This window comes from Leptidea sinapis, chromosome 36, assembly GCF_905404315.1.
Source record: "Leptidea sinapis chromosome 36, ilLepSina1.1, whole genome shotgun sequence".
In the NCBI taxonomy this organism is placed as follows: domain Eukaryota; kingdom Metazoa; phylum Arthropoda; class Insecta; order Lepidoptera; family Pieridae; genus Leptidea; species Leptidea sinapis.
In genome coordinates, this window is record NC_066300.1 from 8,688,785 (window position 1) to 8,712,789 (window position 24,005).

The 24,005-nt window shown below is 33.8% G+C and overlaps 1 protein-coding gene across 1 annotated transcript in view; it reads right to left on the reverse strand.

Moving 5' to 3' along the window:
• Positions 1–1,597: 1,597 nt before the first annotated feature.
• LOC126975464 (alpha-tocopherol transfer protein-like) overlaps positions 1,598–24,005 on the reverse strand; it is a 38,176-nt gene continuing 15,768 nt past the window's right edge. The window contains exons 2-7 of the mRNA XM_050823382.1: positions 23,767–23,858; positions 19,078–19,237; positions 15,655–15,910; positions 6,537–6,647; positions 5,518–5,654; positions 1,598–3,642 (exon numbers count right to left, since the gene is read on the reverse strand). Coding sequence (XP_050679339.1) covers positions 3,513–3,642; positions 5,518–5,654; positions 6,537–6,647; positions 15,655–15,910; positions 19,078–19,237; positions 23,767–23,854 — 882 coding nt within the window. The 5' untranslated portion in view covers positions 23,855–23,858 and the 3' untranslated portion in view covers positions 1,598–3,512. The remainder of the gene's footprint in view (positions 3,643–5,517; positions 5,655–6,536; positions 6,648–15,654; positions 15,911–19,077; positions 19,238–23,766; positions 23,859–24,005) is intronic.

A 24,005-nucleotide genomic window follows, 5' to 3' on the forward strand; every position in this document is an offset into this window, starting at 1 on the left:
CAAGATAGAAGAAGAAACCGAATATATTGTAACTGTAACCAATTTTGGTTGACAAGTGGTAAACAGACAGTCACACGTGAATTACCTTCTTATTATTTTTAATTAACGCACACATTAAAAATCAAAATTGGTCACATATTATCGGGTTGCCAAGTCGTCTAAACGATAGTACATTCTGAGAGTCAGTTTGAGGCCCTAACAGAGGATACAGTCTGCACAGAAAAAATATAAAATGTTTAAGACCTAAATGGAACATTTAATCAAGTAAACGAAAAACAGTTAGGAACTTTTATTACCTAACGAAAATGTAGAAAATCTCAAGTTAGTGGAATCGACGGTCTTCTTAGGTATATATATATATATAGGCCTGGTTTCCACCAAAGTGGAGAGGAGATACGTAGCGGGGAGGAGATGTGAGCTGTGAGAGCTCGAAATCAATCAACAAATATATATGAAAGGAAGACGTCATTTTAGCCGCTTGCTCGCTCGCGCCACAAAATCAAAGAAAAATTATACATCTCAGCTAAACGGAGAGCTCGACCCATTTGACCGCGTGCAACGTAGAGCAGCTCGAATTGTCGGGGACCCAGTGCTCTGTGAACGGCTGGATCACTTGGCGTTGCGTAGAGATGTCGCTTCATTGTGTCTTCTACCGCATTTATCACGGGGAGTGTTCCGAAGAGCTGTTTAACCTGATTCCTGCCGCCGAATTCCACCTTCGCACGACACGCCACAAGTTAGGATATCATCCCCACTATCTGGATGTGTGGCGGTCCTCCACAGTGCGGTTTTCAAGGAGCTTTCTTCCACGTACTACAAAGCTGTGGAATGAGCTTCCTTATGCGGTGTTTACGCGACGATACGACATGGGTACCTTCAAAAAAAGCGCATACTCCTTCTTTAAAGGCCGGCAACGCTCCTGTGATTCCTCTGGTGTTGCAAGAGATTGTGGGCGGCGGTGATCACTTAACATCAGGTGAAAAGAGGATATGTGGAAATAACAAAATCTGATTGGTTATCAAAATACATCTCCTCTCTGCTTCGCTTTGGTGGAAACCGGGCCTCACTGTTGATTCTAAGCCTCAATGTGGGGTCCCCCACATTGATAAACTTACAAAAAACTTAGATCTGCAGCAAATCGTGAAAAAAAATCGTCACTCTACCTACCGATTAGACACGGGCGATTCGAGGTATTTACCAAGTCGGGCTCAGGGTGTCACTCTGAGAGAGAAATTTAAGGAAATTAATGTGGTAACTGTGACATCCCAATAGATATATGAAAATATTTTATAACTATGTACATAAAAACATCCGTAGCTTCATCAAAAAGTGACATTCACAAAATAAGTACAAGATATAAACATTATAAGCTACAAGAACACAAAAAGTCTTCTGAGTGTAGGCTATACCTCAGAATACAGTGTATTCTGAGTGTAGGCTATACCTCAGAATATAGTGTATTCTGAGTGTAGGCTATACCTCAGAATACAGTGTATTCTGAGTTTAGCTATACCTACTACCTACATCAAACTAATTATGGTAATGTCAAATCTAAAAAATAAATAAAAAGGATATTGAACTGAATAAAACTAATTAATATTATTGCAATAATATATTACAAAAACCTTAGCCAAGTAATCTTATATATCTAGTTTAGTTAACATAAGATTCATAATATAACAATCCAGTAACAACTATTATCTAAGTCAAAGTATCATGGAAATAGAGTACACATTATCACAATAATGTAATGTTTTGTTAAGTAATTAATATAAAAAATAATATCATTTTATTATATACTTATATTATTCAAATGCTTCGTTCAATAAATGACGTGTTAAAGTGATAACTGAGTAGGTATGGTTGTCTGCGTGAAAGATCTACACACAAAGAAAAACGGGAAACTAAAAGTAGGGACAGCTTCCCTTCCCGTTTGCTGTCGCCAAAACTCCATGTGATCATTCTATTTCATTCTTTAGCTTCAGCTGTATGTGTATTAAGTGCATCCAGCAGAAGAAAGGCCAATGGGTAATGGGTAGTCGGTATGGCAAGCTGTTCCAAACACACACACAACAGGCAGTACGCAACGAGTCTTAAACTCTAACCCCCTTATTCATAACAGTCTGCTAACTTAAAGCATTGCTAATTCTCACTCTGTCTTCTTCTATTGACCTAAGTCAGAATGAGAAAAAACACTCCTTAGCGGCTGTTAGCGGACCATTATGAATAAGGGGGATATATCGAACTCCGGAGTTCGGGAAATACTAGCCTAATAATTAATACCTAAATTGTTAGAAACTTAGGAGGTAAGTCATATTGCAAGGTTACATACTGATGAAAAAGGGATGAAGCAAACGTGAAAGATGGAGGCATTTCATAAAATCAGAAAGCATTTTAATTCCAATAAAAATATAGTCTAACTAAGCTATTCGACTATTCTTGTTTAGTATTAATTTCATATTATATCTGATTTACTTAGAGAAGAAATTATATATATAAAAATTAATAATTAATCTCCATATTTTTTTTATTTATTGTTCAAAATATACAAGAAACAAAACTACTAAATAATTAAAGCCATCCTCATGAAACTTAAGTGTTTATGTGAGGGATAGCGAGTTCACTTATTCTAAAACTTAAAATATTTAAATATTAAATACTTAATTATTATTCTAAAAATATCCAATTAAAATTGGAAAAAATTTTTACATATTACATGAATGAATTAAATAACAAAGGAGACAATGCACAAAAAACAAAGAATAACAATAGCAATAATGAAAAATGAGACACTGTTCATAGCCCGGGTGTCTATAGTAAAGTAATAGACATTTCCTAGAGTTTGTGGCCATGATCAGCGGCACTCATTCCCATATATATATATATATACTAGCTGCCCCGACAGACGTTGTTCTGTAGATAGTAAAAAAACAACTGTTTTATATTTCAAAACATCAAAAATTATTTCGTAAATATGCTCCCTGTTGTTAGAATGAAATTGTTTCACAGCGGAACTGTCAAACCGTGCGTCACTAAATTTTCTCATAGAAAATATTTCCATACAAAACAAATATTGAAAATAAAAATATTGATGGGTCCCAAATCGAAATAAAAACTACCCTATCTCTCAAGTTGGACCAAACTGCACTCCATAAAGTAATCACCATTAAAATCCGTTCATTAGTTTAGGAGTCCATTGAGGACAAACATTGTGACACGAGATTTATATATATTAAGATATATGGGAATGAGTGCCGCTATATATATTCCCATATTTGTTTCCGATCCTGACTAACGCTTCTACTAAGTATCTAATATATTAGAAATGACATCAAAAAGAATTCTAAAGGAATAAATTTTGAGAAAATAAATGTCTTTTATATCTGTGGCGAGCATCATAAGCCTAGATATCTAGATAGAGTATCTAACCCTAACGAGAGATTATGCCCGATACCAAAGAACACTGGCAAGATAGACACACCAATATTTGAATTCCTTAATCTGCGCTATATTTAATCAAGTGTAAGAGATCTGAATGAACCGGGCAGCTCTTTAACTTTCTTGGTCTTCTCATCGTTACAGTTGGCAGGTCTCAATTTTTCGTTCACCGCCCATCGTTCGTCGTTCTTTAGGAACCAATCTCTGGAAAATAATAATTGACATTCGTATAATATCATGGATTTTTAAAAATAATAGGAATAATTTATACATAACATTATTTTAAAAGTATAAGTATTACATTTTTGAATGAAACCACAAAAAATCTGAGAGTCATCTTTTTCTCTTTCATAGAGTCATTCCGTTTTTCGAAGCTAATGAGACTTCATAACATGAGAGATATAATCTGGTAAAAACGGAGATAGCCGAAATCCACTACGGTTTAAGCGACCGTTCGCCGTTATTATTATTAAATAAGTTATAAGTTATAATTTCAAACTTAGATGGATTATACTTCGTCGCCCAATTGTAATTACTATTTCAAACTTATTTAAAATCACTGCATGTTTCATACTAAACAAAATTACAATTTCTATTTAAGCAGACCCGCCTCTTATTACGTAGTATTTACATCCTCTTTGTTTGTTATAAAATGGAAAAAATGCTTCGCAAGACGCATAAAAAATTTGTGACGTATATGGATCTATTGCAGTGACAGTATAGTATCACAAAATTTGATAGGGAAGCGAGAATTTGCTGTCAAATATGCACTTTGGTCTGGGCGCCCTGTTACGGATGACATGGATACTGTTTTTGAAAGAGTTGAGCAGACTCGGCTTATAGTAGTAAGGAGGAAGTAATCAGAAGAACTGGGAATTGGACACAAGGAAACCTAATGAATTACCATTATCTATTGGCAACTTAATGAAACCGAACCGCCTTTGATTGGAGAGGTTGATAACAGATGATGAGAAGTAGATAATGTAAGAACGTCCAAAAGGATGAGGACAAAGATAGAAAGAAAATATATATTAGGTTCAAAAGCTTTAAGAATTTACAATCACAAAAATAATAATCATACATTAAGGCATAAACTTTGAACCAAAAGGTCATCTGCTCAGCTCTATGTTGTGAAACTAGCTACAGTGCTGGTATTCTGCAGACGCCTTTATAAAGGTCGGTTAGGTGAGGACATTAAAGCAAACGCTAGGCCATACACAGCTATAGCCACTCACCAAAAATAATAGAGTTTGACTGGGAGTTGTTATACATCCGCCTATAGCCCTGACCCTAACATCAAGAGAAGTCTGCCAAAACGACTTGTAGCATTTCATGGATCAGTAATTACAGTACTTTCAACACTCGTGCTCGTAAAGTGAGCCTTATTACATCGATCTTAGGGACATAAATCGAACTACACACTAGTGCATAATAAATTATGCCTACAAAGTTCAGTTAGTGCCTAACTGCAAATTATATGAGAGTGAACAGAGAATTTTCATTCTACCCACATGTAATACAGTTTTTTTTTTGTAACAACAAAGAGGTTTTATGCCGCTGAATTTCCATTTACATTTTGGTATAAATCAATGTGTCCCTTTAATTAAGACCAAAAAATATTTATTATTATTAAATAAGTTATAATTCACAATAACATGCATTTCATCACCTAAATTATAATTTTGATGTATGGCTATATTATGTTATCAATCACCTTACATTTGGCGCGTGCAAAAAAAAACCTGGGCGCCATTTCCCATCATTTTCATATTTTATTTGAACGATTTATGAATTTCATGTTTGTTTTTTCCTCGCAAGTGCATATGAAACTCGAGGGCAAGTTGTTCACTAGACACTCGGCTGATTTACGCCCTCAACTGAGCAACTCAGCTCGCTTGTATCATAAAATATATAACATTTCAAAAACGAATTTGGCATAATTTTTAAATCCAAGATGGCCGACTGAATGTCGGAGTACGACACATTGCCATAAATATTATTGGAGTCGCTAAAGAGGTCTACATTATTTATGAAGTTATTACGACCCGAATATGATCTAAATATTGTATTGAAATTTACCTTTTAGCTTCCATCCGCTTTATCCAATGTCGTTTAATCTGTTCTATGGTTCCGGCATTACCGCCGTATTCTTCAGGGAATATATCTTTAGGAACATCCTTAAACAAGCTCTCCGTGTTGGGCTCGTGGAATTTTATCTATTAAATATAAAAAGCGACTGTTAGTTACTGATTATAATAAGACATTATAGCAGTTGTGGGCAGCACATGGACTAGAACAGTTGAAAAGACGAATCTGTGGAGGCAGTTGGAGGGGACTCATGTCTATAATAGACAAACAATTCAAAAAATAATTTATGAAGGAAAATACTGTCAAAACGAAGTAATAATTGTGCATTTAAGTAATTTGTCTGAATAAAGGCTTACTTTTTATTTTTTTTTACTACATTAAATGACGAGTATTTGTATGATAAACTTAAAATTTTAATTATCTGTATAAATAAAGTCCATGGCTATGATAAGGTGTTTTTTCTAACCAAATTTAAGTTTTCTTAAAAAATGGCTTTGCACTTAAAATAGGTTTTTTCATACAACATTTCTCTCTTATTCAAATGTCTCTATTATTCAAACTGCAAATTTGTCTTTAGCTTAAATTTTTTTTTATAAAATTAGCACAAGACTACTCTGCAAGTGAATGTTGCGCCAAAATAGATAAAGCAGTTTCGAAGAAGAACCAAAATATACAATTAAAAAGAGTATTTTGATAAAAGAATCGTGTCAAAAACGCTGTGATTTTGAAATTAAAACGCTCAAAAATTTAATTTATAAATAAATATAGATAAACTTACTATACGGCCTCGAAGGTACAATTTAAACATTTCAGATACATTTTTCCTACAATCTAATGTTCCAAAGTTGAAACTTATATAATATTTCATAAAATATATCGACCTACTGAATTTGCAATCTAGACATTGTTAACTCATTGTTTTTGATATAGAATTATTTGTCATTCTTTTATTTATGGCGAAAAACTTTAACAAGAATTAACATAAATATTTGAACTATCTATTTTCTTACCAATTTAGAAACCTCTGATTTAAGGAATGGTTTGCAGAGTGCGAATATTTTACCGATGTACGACGGCGCGTTGATCACATGAACTTGTTTTAGTCTCACGGGAACTGCCTCCTGGAAAATAAATAAAACACATTATTTATAAAAACAAAATATTACGTATTGGTTCACAAACAAAACTCCATGTGAAAATATTATCTATATCTATTTTTCATCCCCCTAAATGTTAAGGGTGGTCCACACGAAATTTTTTCATTAAGTTTCATTGAAAGTCAGCATTAAAAAATACACACAGTTTCAAATTTTCACCGATCTACGATCAACACTTACTTTTGTATCGCGATTTTAATATTATTCTAATCAATCCACAATCCAATAGAGTTGAAATATGGCAATCGAATATAATGATTATTGTAGTACGATAAATTTTATGTACGATATATTTGGTAGATCTGAGAATCGGTCGTCATCTATTTTATATCCTAAAAATATTAATAATTGATTTTTTTTATTACTTTATATGGCAATACAATGTTTGCTGGGCCAGCTAGTTTGCATATAATTTTCTTGAAACCTTCCATGGAAAGACATCAGATTCACGTTCATAAAACATCAACTACAATTTACATCACAGCAAGAAAATAGTAGCAAAGAGTTTTTCGGCACTTCATCTCATTAAAGCTCAACTTTTCTCAATTGATTGTAAAACTCTGTTATTCTTAAGGCGACACTAAATGCCGGCGACCTTGAGCGATATGAGTTCACGGCTCCTATGTAACAAAGCCAATATTTTCAAAATTCTTGGGTCGAAAATGTAACATTTTAACAGGCGCAAACTGCTTAATTGCTTACAATCCTCATTTTTTAATTACTAATCTGAATAAATGTACCTACATAAAAAAGTAAAATCTATAAGAACAACTTTTATGATAGTAGTAATTATGTTAACTTAATTATATTAACTTTTATGATAGTAGTAACTACTATCATAACTATGATAGTATACTAAACAAATGCATGATGCCGAGAAAAAATTTGTTTAACTGCAAAGAAAACTGGTAGTTCATAATAGCTCTGGAGTGCTAACTTTAACCAACAATATGCATTAGCAACCTACAAGTAAGACTTAAGGGTATGTGTAACAGGATAAAGGAGTGTTCATAGTTCCAAATCCTATATTTTCACCGCAAAACTTGTCTAAAAACACCTTGTTTGCATGTTTTCTGTTTACCCTTTGCCTTAAGTGTCATGTTTTGTCCTACATTAGATTAAATTAATTTTGCTTGAATTGAATTATAGGCCACCTTCCTCCATATACTCCACCACAGATGTGTATAACGAGCTGACCTGGCAAATGTTGTATTGCCATAAATAAATTAATAAAAAAAATATGCAAAAAATCATGTTATAGGGTATAATTTTATATTCATACCAGCTGACCCTGCAAACGTTGTATTGCCATATAAATTGTTAAAAAAAATTGAAATAAAAATATTTTTTGGGTATAAAAAAATTTATGGTGGCCGATTCTCAGACTTACCCGAAATTTACAAACATTCAATCGATTCTATTTGTTATTATTAAAAGACGCACTTCACATAAGTTATCTATACTATAATATAATAAAGAGGAAAGATTTGATTGTTTGTTTGTTTGTATTGATTAGGCTCCGCAACTACTGAACCGATTTGAATAATTCTTTCACTGTTGGGAAGCTACATTATCCCCGGCTGATATAGGCTACATTACGTTTTCAAAAAAATTAGGGATCCCTACTAAAAGTCCAATAATGTAACCCAATATGTACGCGAACGACGTTGCGGGGTATCAGCTCGTTAAGTATAAACTAAGCATTAGCCTGAAAGATTGGTAAAAGAGACATATAATAAAGTACACGTACTTAAATATATATATTATATTTGCCTGCACCGGCACCATAATAATCAGGGTCAACAACCACTGATCAAGGAGGTCGCCATACTTTCATCCCATTGCATAAACGACCAAAAACAAAGATTTTTATATAAATACCAATAAGTATTTATACTTTATTTATCTCGTCTATTCCTGTTTTTTACCATTGAACAGCAAACGCGGACAGCTTTACAATTGAATAATATAAAAACAGACTCACGTGTTCAGTTAAATAATAAAATACAATGTAAATAATGGTTAACATTGATATACGACGCACATCCAACATTCAATTTAATGTATTCATGGCACATTATACATTTTTTTACTTATTATATGACGCTTAGTATCATTTAGTGTGAAAAAGAAATAATATTGGGGATTGGTATTTTTTTTTATGAAAAGAAGGGATGAGATGAGCAGGACGTTCAGCTGATGTTAATTGATGAGCCCTGCCCATTACAATGCAATGCCGCTCAGGATTCTTGAAAAACCATAAAATTCTGAGCGGCATTACAACTGCGCTCGTCACCTTGAGACGTAAGATGTTAAGTCTCATATGCCCAATGATTTCACTAGCTACGGCGCCCTTTAGACCGAAACACAGTAATGCTTACATATTACTGTTTCACGGCAGAAATAGGCACCGTTGTGGTACGCACAATCTAGCCGGCATCCTGTGCAAGGAGCCTCCCACTAGTAGTAGGAAGTGAATTCAATACTATATTTCCTTTAAATACATCAAAAGTCTTCTTGAGTTATGATTTATTTTATCACTTGCGTTAGTTGAAATTTATTAATATTTTGTTGAATAGATTTTATTTTAAAATATTTTTTTGAATTGATGAAGGCGCTGACATTGCAAGTATTATAAGTATTTATAAATAATTACTATAATTCAATATTTAAATATTGTAAACTACAACTGCTAACATTTTAAACATAGGTACATAATCTATTACACACTATATTGTAATGTAAGTAGTTTACGTCTTAATCTATGTCACTTTTTGATCACGAAAGTCGACATGGTAAGAGGAGCGCCTTCGAACCGTTATTCACAAGCTAAATAAAAATTTCAATATTCTACAAGCTGGTTGTATAAAACATTAATAATTTTCATCTACAATCCACTATGTTATATAAGTATATTAATCCTTTATGCTGTCTAGCTACAATTATTATGACATATTAGAATAAGATATAATTATAATATAGATAATTGTAAATTACACAAGGAATAACTAACCTTTGTTGCAAATGTGACCTCAGAAATTGAATCGTTCTTTACCTTTGTAATAAGTAATCTAAATTGACAATCAATCTTAACTAAACCTTTTGGTGTTTCACTGTAATATTATTTCACTGTTACGACACAAATTGGTGATTTTTTTTATAGAATAGGAGGACAAACGAGCGTACGCCTGGTGTTAAGTGATCACCGCCACCCACATTCTCTTGCAACACCAGAGGAATCACAAGAGAATCACTTTTTTTGAAGGTACCTATGTCGTATCGTCCCGGAAACACAGCACAAGGAAGTTCATTTCACAGCTTTGTAGTACGTGGAAGAAAGCTCCTTGAAAACCGCACTGTGGAGAACCGCCACACATCCATATGGTGGGGATGATATCCTAACTTGTGACGTGTCGTGCGAAGGTGGAATTCAGCGGCAGGAATCAGGTTAAAAAGGTCTTCGGAACACTCCCCGTGTTAAATGCGGTACAAGACACACAATGAAGCGATGTCTCTACGCAACGCCAAGTGTTCCAGCCGTTCACAGAGCACTAGGTCCCCGACAATTCGATCTGCTCTGATACTGGGGTGCGCCACCACCAGTGAGGTGATGTTGGAAAGATATGTGATCTACTGTCAGGTCATGCTAGAACGGGACATAGAGAGCTGCCTTCGACAACTATTCCAGGGTTCTCTTCTTTGCCTGTTTCACCACTGCGCCTGCAGCACACTGGCGTCACATTTGCCATGCTGGCTCACGGTTTGTGAGTGAAAGGGCTTGAAGAAACTTGCTTAGAACAGGTCTATTATGTGGTGATGAAGAACAACAACATTTCGTTAACAAAAAACTACCGAGTGAAACAATATATTGTGTTGTGCGTGGATCACAAAATTTAACTAATTGAAACAGTACCAAAAAGTAATTAATTTAACTTCAATTCAACCTTTATAAAGGCCACATAGTTTTAAGTAATACCGCATATTGTTACTGACAGAAATCATAAATTAGCTTAACTTAAATTCAACCTTTGTGAATGTCTCATAGTTCTAATTATAGCATTTTCTAATCTTCACTTGCAAGAGTCTGACACAGCTCCAGAAATATCACTCAATCTCTTCAAAATTTAATATTTTTTCTTATCACAACAACATTTCGTCAATTCTACTTAAATTCAACTTTAATTTGAATTACTTTATTCATAATATTTTTGTAGGTAATTAAAACTAAAAACTAAATTTATACTAAAAGTTAAAATTTTCGTTTATAAAGAGTCTTTATATATGAATAGACTCTTGAAAAGTTATTATAGCAATTAAGAAGAAAGCGATTCACTTGATTATTTGAAACGTGCAGTTATTGATAGATTGACAGATGAAGGTTATAATTTTGTAAAACACAGTTCCACTACGTTTTAAGCAAGTGACTTCAAACTTAGCTGGATTATACTTCGTCGCCCAATTGTAATTAGGTACTATATCAAATTTATGTCAGTCTCACTGCACGTTTCATACTAAACTAAATTTCAATTTTTACTTAGGCAGTCTCGCCTCTTATTACGTAGTATTTATATCCTCTTTGATGAGTACTTAAGCCTTGGCATTTTGTGAACAATAATGAACCTCCTGTTAACCTTAACTTATTGAATTGCTTGGCATTTTGAGATTCATATACCTTACATGACATTCTGTAATTTTTAAAAGCAGATAGCGCACAACTCAAATTACGTTGATGGCGATGTATGGTCATAAAATAATAATATGTAATGAGACAGACATTGAAAAGATTTCGATGACCTAATCTGTATGAGCAGCCATATTAATATTATATCAAACATAGAAGCATTAATGGAATATAATATAAATTATAATGTACTTGAAACATGACTTTTATATTGCATTGTGACACAACTTTAAACTAAATAATAAGTTAAAATTACGCTTAAAGTATGAGAAAATAAAGTAAAGAATAAGTTATTTATCGTTCGTGTTAAGCAGGAACAGGAAAACAACTTACATAAAAATAGCAAACTTTATAGCAATAAAAAACAACCGACTTTAAAATAAATATTCCAAATCAATTATTATAATATATATATCGCACTAAAAGTAAAAAAAAAAATTGCGTAGAAGACTACAACTTATTTTTTTTGAGCTTTCCTAAGTAAAATGAAATGAAAAATATTAGACTAGCTATTAGCTATTATTACGACGATATAGATTTACAAATATTCGTATTTTTTTGAATCGGTGTCCTCCCGCTGTGGCTCCGCTCTCGACACATCGCGCGTGCGACACAAGCACTTCTCATCTATAACTAACTATGTATGTAATTACAAACCTATCTTGGCTGACACCGACTCCAAAAATAACAATAATTGTAACTACATGATAATGCTAATTATAAATCCCTCAAGAGTCTCAGGATAGCGGGTTCAGAACCTCACACCGGGTTCTACCATTTTCGATCAACCTTATTAAGAAAAAACACCTTTTACGAACACGAATAAGAGCTGATTCTATATCTTTTAGATACGCCTGACACCCTGACTTTTTTCCAAAATCTATTATATAGGGTCAAAAACATACATCAACATCAATTTCGGTAAAATTCTTCATCTCCTGCCAAACAAACTTCAGCCCATTGGGCGAAGTGAAAACGCATCGGATGGTCATGAGGCTTCAGTTCTTGGACCAATTAAACTTTGTTAGACTTCATACCGAGGTCTTTATGCAAAATTCTTCTCAGAGAAGTGTGAGAAATGTTCAGTTCCTGTGAACGATGACGAGTAGATGTTTCTTGCACATTCTGAGCCACATCAGTAATATTTTTGATTGAAGGCACTAGACGGGAACGTACACGGGTTGCTTTGTCTAATAACGATACATTCTATTACATTTACATCATACAACTGAGCTGAAGGCAGATCATGTCTCGAAAATTTTCCACGTAAGTTTCCTACAGTTTGCGTTAAAGACTCACTACTTTGGAAGTAAGTATTTAATATTTCCCAATCTTATTCGAGCGTATAGGTTCCCATTTTGCAAATGTGAAACATAAAACTAACCTGCCAAAAAGTAAATGTCATTTTACCTTTCAAAGTAAAAGTAATGGCTAACAAAGTAACCAAGTCTACCAGTGGCAGGCTCCTTTGCATCGGATGCCGGCTAGGTTATGGGTACCACAACGGTGCCTATTTCTGCCGTGAAGCAGTAATGCGTAAACGTTACTGTGTTTCAGTCTGAACGGCGCCGTAAATAGTAAAATTACTGGGCAAATGAGACTTAACATCTTATGTCTCAAGGGGACGAGCGCAGTTGTAGTACCGCTCAGAATTTTTGGGTTTTTCAATAATCCTGAGTGGCACTGCATTATAATGGGCAAGGCAATTACCATCAGCCGAACGTCCTGCTCGTCCCGTCCCTTATTTTCATTAAAAAAAGTAACTAGATGGCCCACCCTAGTCCTCATATATACTTCACCTATAGTTTTAAAAACCATTTTTAAAAAGTTCTTACGACACTACGTCTTGGCATTGTGCATTGACATGAAGATTGGAAATCGTGCAGATAAATGTTCAGCGCAACAATTAGGTTCACACGCAATCAATTACTTACATACTGTGTTGTTTTCACTTACAACTTAGGTACCTTAGGTACGTTTTGGTTTTACTAACGGCTGAGTCTATTGATACGGGTACTGGACAAATAATTTATTATTATTCGTACAGAAGTCGGACGAATAATTTTATTTTAGGCTGTTGCTATTCGTCCGGCAACTGGACGAATGAATTTAATTAGTCGTCCGATTATCGGATTAGAGAGAAAAAAGACATCATTGAATGAAATTTAACTGTTCTAACATAACTTAACCTAACCAATTTTAATGAATTGTAGTTGACAGAGCTTTGGTCCACGATTATAGTGCTACCACTCTTATTACAACGACATAGACAGTTTTCAAGAAAAACCAAAATAAAAGTCTACCTTCCCCCCCTTCCTAATTTGTTAATGGGGGGAAACGCCTACAATTTGGTTCTGGCACTCGCCGGCCGCTGCCGCGGCACGCTACGCTCGGCTCGTGCGTTGTTTTAACTGTTCTAACATAACGTAACCTAACCAATTGTTATAAATCATAGTGATAGAGATTTGGTCCATGTTTATAGTGCTACTAATCTTATTACAGTACACAATTTTCAACAAAATAACGAAAAAAATTACAACCTCTGAACGGGTAAACATGTAAATAAAATACTGATCATACATTTGAATAGGTAATTAAAAAATCAGACCAATGTGTTATGATAAGTTTTTTAATACATAAAAAAGGAATCATAAAATTTAAAAAAAACCACTTTCCTACTGAGCTAGGTCATGAAATAAGTTAATAAAAATTCACAGAAATGTTGAAAAAGTTTACGTTTTAATTAAAAAAAAAATTGAATAAATGTACGAATAAATATAATTTATTCGTCCAGTACCCGTACAAATAGTCACTTCGTTTACTAACCGACGTCAAAAAATATGGCCAATTTCTGGCCTCCGTGAGCCAATTTTAAGATGATTTTTCCATCATATTGATGTATATCTCAAACATCCTTTGATACAATTAATGTAAGAATACTATCCCTAAGAATAGAAAGTTAGGAGATAATTTCATATCTTCATCTTCCTTCTTCTTTATCCACGTCTCAACTATTAACGCTATTTGATTCGATGACTAGTGACCTCAGCGTTGAGACCAAATCTTTTCATTTCATCACTTCTTAGCCCTGGGAGGGCAGTTTTCGCAACATAAGTATCGGACTTTCGCAGTAAGTGATGGCACCATATTAGATATTTTATCAGTGATTGGGCTGCAGATATTTTAATTATTTACATTAAAATATTAAATAATTTTTCAGCTTGGTGAGAAATTGTAAACCTTACATTTATCTTGATACTCTATATCCACCTCAATCTCTCGTAGCCTACATCTGATTAAAAATACTCATTGAAAAGTATTGAAAATAATGAAATTTGAATTGTTTTCAATAATCCTAATTCTTTTTTATGTATTTATGAATATAAAGTTTATATGAAGCGACTGTTTATTTTTTCAATACTTTTCAATGTGTTTTTAATCAGGAACTTTCCAGAAGTTTTACTGTTACCATATGTGACTTGCACACACACATATTTATTTACCTCACGATCTATCGACGACTGTCACTTGTCACAAATAACTTCGCATTGCATTGGTATTCAATTTAGATACTCCATGCTAATTGTTCAAGCAAAAGGTGAATGGCACGAATTGTGAATGTTACTGATAATAAATGACTTTTTAACATCTTTAATCAGTGTTTTCATTGTATTTGTATTAATTGTCACGGCAAAGCGATGAATTATCGAGACAGTCATATCACTATAGTGACCATGCAGAATACGAGGCACACGAAACGTCACGATAAATAAGTAATGTTATTTTTTCTCAAACTTTCCTTCCACTAATTTTAATAAGCGGCCTGTTTTATTATCGCGATTTTTATATTAATCTGTTCAATCCACATATCAGCAATAGGGGTGCAAGATCGAATTCAATAATTGTAGTACGTACGATAAATTTTATGTGCAATATATTAGGTAGGTCTGAGAAGCGGTCGTCATTTTCTACCCCAAAAATTTTAATTATTACGTTTTATTACTTTATATGGCAATACAACATTTGCTGGGTCAGCTAGTAGGGTATAAAAATTACTATAATATATTATTCAATGATATATTGATACTCTATGTATGTAAAATGTCAACAATATTATTATAGGCCTAAAGGCTGCATTCACAATAAAACAAGCCTGTAATACAATAAATAAACAATTAACTTTCGGGTTTTTGTATGCTTTATTTACATCCGAAGTGTAAAAAATGAAAGACCAAAATGTTGAGCGCACGGAGCTCTAAAAAAATAAAACATGATAAGAGTTGCACCAACCTGAGTATACATCATATATTTCCGGAGAACTGAAAGGTTAACTTTCCCGATAAATTTGAGAGTGACGTTCGCTGCATCGAAGATAGGGATCTCCCCTGAAGGTATGTCCTCTACTTCTGACAGCCGTGTGTCAATCAGCATGAAGAATGTTTTGACAGCGTTCACGAAATCAAACAGGCTCATGTCAGGGTTGTTCAGCCGGTATATGAACACCTTGTAGTTCTCTGGTGTGTTGTTCGGTAGCGGAAGCATGTCACTGCAAGTTGTCATTGTCAATTAATTCCTATATTTCTCGGTATTTGTAAAGTTGTGTATATGTCCAGGAGGAATCGGCGCATGAGTACCAAAAACTATCCCACCTCAATTTTGTTTTATGCGATCCGCTTCTAATTGCCCTACTGATGATATAAATGCATGTTGCCATGGGCCAACCCAGTACCATATTGTTTAAACCGAAATTGTTTATGAATCAGAACATGTTAAAATGACTTTTTATCAAATATATTACTTTTTTGTTATTATCATAGTAACTTAAAGAACTTTTGTAAAATTGACTACTAAAAAAACCCCATTTCTCGTATCACCGCTCTTCGACAACACTTCCCTTAAAGCCTCGCCTAGTATCGGAATACTGGGTCTCGAAATCTTGAGCGATTGCCTATTTCGTCGTTATCTGGAGGGCAAAGCCAAATTGGCTTCAAAGAAACTGGGCGTCATTGATAGAGCACAGCAATACTTCAAGCCGGCCGACATACTAGCGCTCTACAAAGCGCAAGGTCCGGCCACACATGGAGTATTGCTGTCATCTCTGGTCTGGCGCACCCCAGTATCAGCTCGATCCATTTGACCGCGTGCAACGCAGAGCAGCTCGAATTGTCGGGGACCCAGTGCTCTGTGAACGATACGACATGGGTACAAAAAAAGCGCGTACACCTTCCTTAAAGGCCGGCAACGCTCCTGTGATTCCTCTGGTGTTGCAAGAGATTGTGGGCGGCGGTGATCACTTAACAACAGGTGACCCGTACGCTCGTTTGTCCTCCTATTCCATAAAAAAAAAAAACCAAAAATATTGGTTGATTTTCCATTAAAAATTCATATCTCTAAAAATATTAACTTTATCGTGAAAATTCATAGGGCCTTTTTTATTTGTGTTTTAATAAAGAATATAAAAATCCGGTTGATAAATAACAATTCCTTGCAATTGTTTAAACAATTTAGCTTTAAACAATATAGCACGGGATTTCCCCATGGCAACATGCACTTATATCATTAGAAGGGCAATTTGAAGAGGATCGAAAAAAATTGAGGTGGAATAGTTTTCGGTACTCCTGGACTAAGTTATCATAGCGGGATGGCTGCGTCATTGATATACATATTACTTACATAATGATAACATGTACGAGATTTAACGACCAACAATTTACAGCAGTAAATGTGTTATTTACGGCCGAACTAGCATTCAAGGCAAAACACTTTGATCAAGGAAAAACCAAACTTAATTTGACTTATCTTAAAGTAAGAATAGAAAACAAGTACTAGGTGACTACGAGTTTGTATTGTGACTGTAACGATTCTATCCAACTATCTCATCCAAACTGGATTATACCTACTTAAAATTAGTTTTCCTGTGGGAGGAGATTGTACATAATTATAAAAAACCTTCGCGCTGTGTTATTTCAGCCCGTTTTCTCAGGTTCGTTTCCATATATTTTCGAATCGACTCTGGACTATAAATAAGAGATATAAAATTCCTACTTGGCATAATAATAATAATAATATTGACACACTTTTAACACAAATTATCTTGCCCCAAGTTAAGCATATATAGCCTGTGTTATGGGTTACAAGACAATGATATATTTAATACAATATACTTACTTAAACATACATATATTTATATAAACATACATAAATACATATAAACATCCATGACTCGGAAACAAACATATTTAAAAATTAGTAACATAATATAGTTTTTAAGCCTGTACCTAACAAATTATGGGCCTCTTTGCCTCAAGGAATTTATTATTATTATGATTATATAAATTGGAATCTTCCTATTCCATCGTCCTAATTGACAATCGCTCTAACAAACTAGCGATAAATCGAATCGCTAGTTAATATGACGATGTGATCACATCTTACTACGAAAAATACAAGTCGTAGATCAAACTGACCGTCAATTTCGACAGTTCCTAAATTTGATTTACGTCCGTTCCCAATATTAAGTCTATCTCTTACTTGAGATAAAAATCGTTACTATCGTTGACTTTTCTGTCCTAATAAAGTTATCGACGGTAACTCACCTTAACCTTACACACTGTCCGTCAATAGGAACGACGTATAGCTTACCAGCGATAGAAGTTTGTATGAAAATTGCAATTCACGCGTCCTACTACAAGGCGATAAGAATGACTTATCGGGTATATTGGGATATAGCTTCATATTATTAACAGCTAATTACTGACAGTATAAGGTAGTAAATTATCTCTATCTGTAGATAGTATATCGGAAACGGCCGTTAGGGCCTTTTTCAATAACCTATGTATCCTTAGCTTTACTTAGTAGAGGTAGACAAATTAATGCTTTTACGCTTACTTACATTTCAATAACCTATCGCCATAACTATAATATGACATAACTATATAACATGAAATAACTATGGATAGATAAGATCTTGTCATTAAACGGCGATAGCATATATCCGCAACTAGAGATACGTTATTGAAAACGGCCGTTAGTCGCTCGATGAAGTCCATAGCGATGGGCGTATACTAGTGTCGAACGGTAATGTGGAAGATACCAAAAACCTGTTTAATAATGATCTAAGGCTTTTTTTAAATTCAGTATTAGCAACTGGCATTACGTTGGTATGCCCTTAGCAAGGGGCTCCCCTAAAGTTTTCCACAATAGTCGATCTCTCACCTTTCTACTCCAACCAGTGCAGTCATACCTCAAATTTCATACTCTTATTTTTTTCCTTGTCATCGTTTTAACTTTTTTTGCTTTGCGAGGATACCAATCTATTTTATCATTGAGTCATTAATTGTCTTACTTGTTCCGGGTATGTGTCCAGACGCACATATAATATAATAATAATATTAAATTATCTTGCCCCAAGTTAAGCATAAATAGCCTGTGTTATGGGTTACAAGACAATGATATATTTAATACAATATACTTACTTAAACATACATAAATACATTTAAACATCCATGACTCGAAAACAAACATCCATATTCATCATATAAATGCTTGCACCTACCTGGATTCGAACCCTCTAGCTTAGTAGATAGGATCGCTAACCACTCGGCTATACAGGTCGTCAATAATGTGTTAACATTGGCTTCAATTGTATTAAAGAGAATATATCCGACAAAACAGGTGCAGCCATATATAGCGTTAAAGATAAATGTTACATACGTGACTTCAAAAACTCCTCTAATGCCCGGGGAGCAGGGGTCACGGTTACAGAACAGGTCCGGTGCATTCGCTCGTATTGTGAAGAACAAGTCAATGGTACGTTTGGCACGATCCACATTTTTGCGGCAACTTAAGTAGAACCTCCGTAGTATGATATCCTCTGAAACAATAGAGCTACTGTAACATACTGATATAGAGACCGGATTATATGCTACAAAAAATGCCCAAAATATGCATGCAAATAAAATAACCAAAATATGCACGAAAATCTATAAAAAGGGCCAAAATATGCATAAAATTAAACAGGAAAAAATAAAAAGTATATTTTCATATTTTTATTTAATTTTATAAAGGCTTGTACTGACAATCGTATCTGTGAAAGAAACTATTACAAGATATACCTACTTAGGTTACAATGAAATTTAAGATTCACCTTTAAAAATATATACTACTAAGTACTGCTCTAAATGTTCTGTAGACAATTGGTCTATGATCGCTTAGTAAATTTTTGTAAGCGGAAAAGGAGCGTTCTACGTCTACTGATGTTACTGGGCAGAATTTTTTGAGTGCAATGTTTGGGCGTACTATGAAAAGCATCGAAAGATGCGCGAGATCGAGCGTAAATATGCATAATAATTATTTTTTCTTCTAAAATATGCAACTACCACTGAAAAGGTACTAAATATGCAAAAGCATATGCAATATGCATTTGCATATAATCCGGTCTCTACTGATAACATTCAATTGAATTTGGGGTTCTTTTTCTGCACAGCTTACTTTCTCTCTCAGAATTTGCAAGAAATATAGGATATATGAATTATAATTATGATAATATAATAGACACACTATCTCATCAAATTTCAAATTTTCAAATTAAATTTTCTGTATTTGTACACAGTCATTTACAATCACATATTAAACTCTCCTGGTAGATTTAGATAATCTGTGTTTGGAGAGAATCGCTCATTGCAAGTTATATAAAACAATATTAAAAACTAAAAGTAAGGAAGTTATTGTCTCTAGTGAATTGGATTTTTTTAATTATTGTAAATATTTATTACCGTTTGTTGCCGTATATTTATTACTAGCGGACCCGACAGACGTTGTTCTGTTATAAAAAAAAAACTCTTGCGGATGGAATTTCTTTAAATCTTAGCTGATCTCTACTCGGCGAATATTTCTACCAAATTTCAAGTCTCTACGCCTTATGGTTCCAGAGATATCGTGATAAGTGACTATATACGTGGAAATCTCTTATATATATATAGATTACTCTGTTATATCCTCACTTGAAAGCTAATATGTGTAAATATGTCTTAAGTTGCAGTTTAGTCACTAGTGTATTAACAATTATTTATTTGATGAGCTCCTATTTTTCCTATGCTGTTTTTTCCTAGGTCGAATATAATTTTTTCTCACAACTTTAAGTAATTTAAAATTTTGAAATACTAATATTATTTTTTACATTTACATTGTTTATTGTTGAAGAAATTTGTTGTCGATGTTAGGTCGTCAAATTTTTCTCTTATCACTTTCAATATTGTTTTTCTTACTTATTTTTTTTTTAAATATTAATTTGCTAAAACGTATGTTATGCTCTGTTTATGTCAGTTTTGTTATTTGATCTCGATTTGCACCTATAATTGGGGTTTATCATTATATTTAGTATATCTGTACTAGTTATTAAGGAATTGTATTGGTGCTCACCCTGTTGCAACAATAAATAAATTACATTTTTCTTCGCAAGAGTATTGAAAAAATTAGTATTAGACACGTGTGCATTGATCACGACACTTTCGGCTCCCTTATCGCGCGCGCAATCACCTCGAATATACTGACCAATATCGCACAGTAGTTTAATAATACTTACGTCATTGTAATATATAACGAGACTACTTATTCAAATAACAATGTAACATAACAATGGAAATTAACATAACCTGTACGCTTGCTATTTTATTATTTCTAAGCGCTGTTCTCAATGCGGCCAATAAGTACCTACGGTTTGCAAGCTTCAGTCACTGTAGTAATAAAAATCATAAAAACCTCTATTATGAAAATGAAACAAATCTTTTAACTATATTTCCAATACTATAATAATATAATATAATATAATATTAATATTGACACACTTTTTACACAAGTTATCTTGCCCCAAATTAGACATATATAGCCCGTGTTATGGGTTGCAAGACAACGATCAATTTAATACAATATATTTACTTAAACATACATAAATACATATAAAGATACACATAAACATACATAAATACATATGAACATCAATGACTCGTAATCAAACATCCATATTCATCATATAAATGCTTGCACCTACCGGGATTCGAACCCGGGACCTCTAGCTTAGTAGCTAGGATCGCTAACCACTCGGCTATACAGGTCGTCTTTACTATGATTACATTAAATTTAAACTATCATTATAGGGAAGCGTACCAAAAATACCGGCAGCATTTCCACGTTGGATAGCTAGGCTGATCCGTTGACCGAAATCGCTACTAGGGTTGCCAGTAGCCTTATTGAGGCGAGAAGATAGTACTTTGTACATTCTCTCTGCCTCTGGGCCCCCGGGCCAAGTGTCTCGACACCAAATGGCACAAACATGTAAGACTCACTGAGACCGTAGATATGTATCTGTGATGTATGCTGTCTTCGGCAGTCGAACCAGCAGCCCCAGCATATAATACATTGAGTTTACGCTAAATGACTGTTTTATGTCACATGTTTTCTGTGCTCGCATTAATATAACACAAATAATGAAACAAAAATTGTACGTTTATGCCACAGTTTGTTTAATTTCCTAGTTAAATCTTTGTAGTTTAAATTTTGTATTAAAATACAAACTCCATCGAAAACGATTCATTGATTTACTCCTATTTTATGACCATACCCAGTATGATCTCGTTAAAGAAAGAAATTGAATCCTTAATGTTTGTTGCTATTTTAATTCACAACTCATATAATGTAATAATAAATATAATAAAAATTTCAAAGATAAAGATAGCAATGTAGTGTGATAAATATAATAACATTTTAAAAGATAAAGATAGCAATGTAGTGTAATAAATATAATAACATTTAAAAAGGTAAGGATAGCAATGTAGTGTGATAAATATAATAACATTTTAAAAGATAACGATAGCAATGTAGTGTAATAAATATAATAACATTTAAAAAGGTAAGGATAGCAATGAAGTGTGATAAATATAATAACATTTTAAAAGACAAAGATAGCAATGTAGTGTAATAAAAATAATTAAAATGTTAAAGATAAAGAATAGGATTGAGAAGTATTTCCAATAAGCACAATCAACGTTAGTATTCATCGTTTCATGAAGGATCCCTGATACTGACTGACTCTGACTTCATAGCCAGACTAATTTGATCCTACCATCACACTTGGAACCTTTGAAAACTGATCTTATAACCGCTTATCGCCAATTGTTATCATTGAAAAATTGCAATTTGTGCTCTTCATCATCAGTTCCAGATCACCCTTATCATTGGTGCCTTCACCTACACTCCGTGCTTCTAGTACAAACTTAAATGAACATAATAATATGTGGTTAGCATAATGTGACGTCAGATCAGCTTTATGTGTTAATAGCTAGAAATTTCAGACCGTGTTTCACCCAGTTTCGATGAATTAAATATTCATGAATAATGAATATATTTAGACGCATACAATAAAACAAAATATTTGCAATACAGCTTACATTGGACGTGTAGAAAGAGATATCTAGAGCAGGATTATGGCCGGGATAGATTATGGGTACCATAACAGCGGCTATTTCTGCCGTGAAGCAGTAATGTGTAAACATTATTGTGTTTCGGTCTGAAGGGTGCCGTGGCTAGTGAAATTACTGGACAAACGAGACTTAACATCTTATCTCTCAAGGAGACAAGCGCAAGTGTAGTGCCACTCAGAATTTTTGGATTTACGAAGAATCCTGAGCGGCACTGCATTGTAATGGACAGGGTTACCATCAGTTGAACGTCCTGCTCGCCTTGTCCCTTATTGTCATAAAAAAAGGAGAAAGAAAGCCATGTATGATAAATTAGCACTTTACGAAACGTATATGCCCTAAAGTAAATTTCACAACTCACTACCTAATTATATGAAGTAAATTTAATCTAGTTGCATGCATTTTTCAACAAAATGATAGATATTATCTTTTGGAGAAGTTAATACGCACCACAAGATATGTTATAAATTATGCTATATTACACTTTAAATAGTTTGTTATATGATCATTATTATTAAACTAATTCTGAAAAATAAATACCCCTACCTGGTTAAAGGGAGTGCATTTATCGTCAAGCTATTAATAAAGAACCCTTACTTACTGAACTGTCGTTAAGTTAAATATAAATCATATAAATCAAATTTACGAACTTGCTATATCAATTTTTTTCCTATTATTGTGCGCAAAGTTCGATCTTGCACATGCATTGCGTACGCAAAGTACGACTTTCCCACACGTTGATAAGAGCGTGCGGGAATGTTTGAAAATAATTGTCGTGGTCGAACTTTGCGCAACTTAATAGGAAAAAAGAGTATACGATACTCGTGCGCACGTAGGTCATCCTGCACTCGCATCGTAGTGTACTGTATCCTAACCACTGGAAGGAAATTAATATATTTTAAAACATTAATATACTACTGGTACATACCCACGTCATGAGGCAAATGGGGCTGCTTACTCAACCAATCCTTCAAAGGAGCAATCTCCTGCCTCCAATCTATTTCTTGATCTGGCATCGTACTGTAAATAATAAAAAAAAACATTAAACACGAAAATTCAACATCAAAAAATATTGGCGGTCATATTTACCTTATTAAGGGGAGAATGTAAAATAGACTCTGTATTAAAATAATATTTAAGAAGGATTTAACAAGAAAGACGTCGTTT